The sequence below is a fragment of the Stenella coeruleoalba genome (genome assembly GCF_951394435.1).
Source record: "Stenella coeruleoalba genome assembly, chromosome: 2".
Taxonomy (NCBI): Eukaryota; Metazoa; Chordata; class Mammalia; order Artiodactyla; family Delphinidae; genus Stenella; species Stenella coeruleoalba.
Window position 1 is genome coordinate 132,826,397 of NC_137147.1, and position 4,108 is coordinate 132,830,504.

General features: G+C 55.6%; 1 protein-coding gene across 1 annotated transcript; it reads right to left on the reverse strand.

The window, feature by feature from the left end:
- Positions 1-521: 521 nt before the first annotated feature.
- CIMAP1C (ciliary microtubule associated protein 1C) lies at positions 522-3,669 on the reverse strand (the record flags this gene model as incomplete). Its single annotated transcript, XM_079913948.1, has 4 exons — positions 522-1,003; positions 1,610-1,723; positions 2,619-2,729; positions 3,549-3,669. The coding sequence occupies 4 exons, from the start codon at positions 3,667-3,669 to the stop codon at positions 522-524; spliced, it is 828 nt and encodes a 275-aa protein (XP_079770074.1).
- Positions 3,670-4,108: the final 439 nt, after the last annotated feature.

A 4,108-nucleotide genomic window follows, 5' to 3' on the forward strand; every position in this document is an offset into this window, starting at 1 on the left:
AAACTGCCCTGTCCCCCCAGCCCAGCCAGAATGGCTCCTCCCTCCTGCTCCTCTCTTGGGGGCTGACCACCGTCAGGGATCAGAATCAAACAGTTCGGAAGCTGGAGGGAACTTGGACATCCTCCAGGTCCACCGTCCCCCCTCACAGAGGCCCAGAGAGGTGAGGGAGCTGCACAAGTCCACACAGCACATTAGTGGCAGAGGTAGGCCTAGAACTCAGCTCCCCGGCGCCTCTGCCCAGGGCTCCTTGGAGGACACCTGGTGAGCCACAGCAGAACATCCCCCAGACAGGGACTCCTACTACACTGCCAGTATCCCCAGCCCCTCATCAGGGCCCAAAGAAAGCCACTGTGAGTGTTTGCAAAACGAAGGACTAAATGAAAATATTTATCTAATGCCTTCTATGTGCTGGACACAGCAGACATCATCTCTGCTACATAAAACCTTGCTAAGTTGCTCGATTTGGTATAGAAACATAACTTCTGGGGATGGGGGGTGGGGTGAGTGCACCAGGAGAGGCCTCAGTCATGAATGTCAACAACCAGTGGGCACAGGTGGGGCGAGTGCTTGATGCCCATGGTGAAAGCAGGCGTGCGGGACTTGTGCACCGTGACCTGCTGGACGTCATGGGAGCCGGGGCCGGGCCGAGGTGTGTGGTCCAGCGGGTAGGCAAAGCGCCTGGCCATGCTGTACATGGGGCTGCGGTTCTGGTAGACAGATGGCTCAGGCCGGGCGTGCACGGCAGGTCCAGGGCCTCCTGCCACATCCTCCTTGTAGAACCAGTTCTTGTGCAAGGGGCTCAGGCTGTAGCAAGGAGCAGCTCTGTTGGCGGGCAGGTTGGGCCCCAGCAGGAGTGGCAGCTGGTAGTGGTTGGGGCCCGGGTTGGGGTCCATCACTCTGTATGGGCACCGGTAGCCAAAGGTGTACTTGGGAGCCCTGTGCTCCCCAGGCGGGTGGGTCTTCTCCAGGTGGTAATGGCAGGAGGCCAGGGTGGGGCTCAGGCCTGAAAGTGGATGAATGAAGGGGAGGGGTCTCAGGGCAGGAGCCAGGCCACATCTCCTGGTGTCCAACTAACGGGTCTAGGGAAGGAGCTGAGGTCTTGGTTAGCCTGGTATGACTTCTCTATAACCACCTTAGCATAGGGCAGGAATATCACCGCCCCTGTGTGGGACTAAGGGATGGAGGGACTTCGGCCATCCTGATATCAGGATTGTGACACTGTTTTCATAATATAAAAACCCCAGGTATCATAAGAACATCACCCTTGGGCTGTCATTGTCCCTGTGACAGCACCAAGAAAACATCCTGAAATCACTACAGTCCGTGAACTCATTAGCATGACAATATTGCTACCGAGACATGAGCCCTTTGATATTTTTATCATAACATCACCCTGCAACATACATGCATAACGTTGGCCTCAAGACGTTAAGTACTGTGACACAGACACTGTGACATCAGTGTCTTGATATGACATTGCAGGAGGCCAAAATCCGCAGCCACACCTGGCGAAGGGAGTCATCACCCCTTCGCCCCTGCTCCTGTCCCAAGCATGGACCCCCATCCCCCAACCTCCCAAGCCCGACCTCCCTCTCCCGGCCCATCTTACGCAGGTTAGAGATGCGCTCCGCCATGGGAACCTGAGGGCAGCTGGACATTCCAAACCGAGTTATTTTAGGATCCAAGAAATAGCAAGGCCCAGGGTTGCATATGTCCATGATCCCTGCAAGGCAGCCAAGGAAAGGCCCAGTCAGCCCCAGAGGCCGCCCCAGGGTTGAGTCTGGCCTGCCTCCAGGCAAGATCTCCCTCCCCCGAAAAAGATCGAAGGCTCCTTTCCAGTTCCTCGGGCTCTTGAGTGTTTCGGGAGCCTTGATTTCCTCATCCGTAAAATGGGGCTTTTAACACATGAACTTGTTCAGAGGAACAGATAAAATAACAGCTGCGCAGGAGTTTGGTCAGCCCCCACCCCGCCGGGGATTGGTGCCAAGGGGATAATAATAGGCATAGTGGCTACTGTTAGTATGAAGAAGGGACCCAGCCCTGGAAAGGGGGTTCCCCTGCTGAGGAGGGTGGGTCACCTCTGGGAGGGGCCGAGGTCTCAGACCCCCAGATACACGCCCCTGCCCACCTTCTCCTCTCACTGGTCTTGGCTGTCATCCCCAGCTCTTCGATGGCCCTCTGCTCCCCACCTTCCAGGGGTTTCTAAGCCACCTGGGAAGCTTTGAGGCCGCCCCCCACCACCACTTTCCCTCCACTCACCAGCTATTCCTGCCCAGCTGCTATGGCAGTTGAACCCATGGCAGCCAGAGTGGAAGGGCCCCAGCCAGAGACCACACAGAAGGGAGACCCTTCCAGCTGGATGCAACAGGTCCCTTCGAAGCTCCCTCAGGAGGTCCAGTTGGGAAATGCCCGGAGTTGCCTTCAGAGGGATGGGTCACCTCGCACCCCTGCTGGCTTCCTTGTGGACCCAGCAGGCCACGTGGGTGTCCCACTCAGGACAGGCCTGGGTTCCCAGGCCTCCGGCTACAGATCATGACTCCTCACCTCTCAGCACAGCCCCAAACATCCAACAATAGTAATCCTACGCCCACGGGGATGATGGTGTGGTGGGCACTCACGCTTCTCCGAATGCAGGGTGTGCAGGGTGTAGGCTGGCTCCTGGAACATGGAGACGTCATGGTCTACGTAGCCCGTGCAGGATGGCCGGAGGTATTTAGCGGGCCCTGGACCTGTGAGCACCGACAGAGCGGCCCTCAGCCTGGGCCCGCCAGATCAGAGGCAGGGGAAGCCCCAGATACAGGGTGCCTTAAGAACTCTGGGGTCTTTGCTCTCACTGATGTCGCCCTGAGACAAAGACCACCATTGAGGTGCTTCCTTTGGGGAAAGTGTTCCCAGATAAAATGTGATTTCCCTTGGACAGGCAATGCATAATCAGAAAAGTAATAGTTACAAGTAACTGAGACCTTATTCTGTGCCGAGTACTATGCTAAGCATTTTCTGTGGGTTATTTCAGTTAAGCCTCTCGACAATTCTGTAAGACAGATACCCTTGTTTTTCCCATCTTATGGATGAGAAAATTGAGGCATAGAAATATCAATTTACCCAAAGTCACACAAGCCATTATTGTGAAAATTCTGAGACACCAGCCAACAGAACCTAAACGTTTAATCACATACTAAACCACCTCCCACATAGAGCAACCATCAGTCATTAACAATGTAGTAAGAATTAGTTTGTCTGCCTTCAGTTGATAGTAAGATTCAAGGGAAGTGAGGAAAGCTAGAGCTGGGCTAAAGATGACACAGAATCCCTAGCCTTTTTCCAAAACTGGCCTCACTTCAAACCCCTTCCTCCCACCTCTCCTCCCCCCTCCCCCGCCCAAAAAATTTCCCAGCAGCTAATACCGCCTGCAAAGTTTAGCTTGGAAGTGCTGATCTTCTGTGGCTTTGAGGAGAGTCTGCAAGGGCTTTGCAGGAGGCAGGACTGGAAGGCTAGGACACCTTCAGCAGCTCTGCAGAGAGACGAATGAGCCCAAGCCCAGGTCTCACCTTTAAGTGTTGCCAGGACAACAGGGGTCTGCTTTATCTCCTGCCCTGAGGGCACCTGCACCTTCTTCTCTGGCTGCTGCCCATAGAACACAGGGTTCCTGACCCCCTTGGGTAGTTTCATGTCTGGGGCCAAGCAGAGGGCAGTAGCAGCTGCTGAGAGACCCTAAGCAGCGGGCAAGGAGCTGGGCCTGGGTGGGGCCTGTTCCAGGGGCCCCTGCCCAAGCCCCTCTTTCCACTTTCTCTCCCTGAAGCCAGAGGCTGTGTGGAGGCTGGGAAGCAAGATCGTCCTCCTGCTTGTGCAGCTGAGGCCGTCTGGGGTACAGCCAGCTGCAGGGCTCGGCAGGCTGGAGCTGGGGATGACATCACTGCAGAACTTAGACTGTTTATTTCCTCCAGTTGCCGTGGCGCCTGAACTGTAGCGTAGAAATTCTACGCTGGCAGCTCAGCTGTGGAACCCTGAGAACTCGGCCCCCCTGTCCCTGCTCCCAACCTGGCTAAGTAGCCTGAGGGTCCCCAGAACCTTGGGGCAGGAAAGAAAAATGGAGAAGTGGAGTGACAGA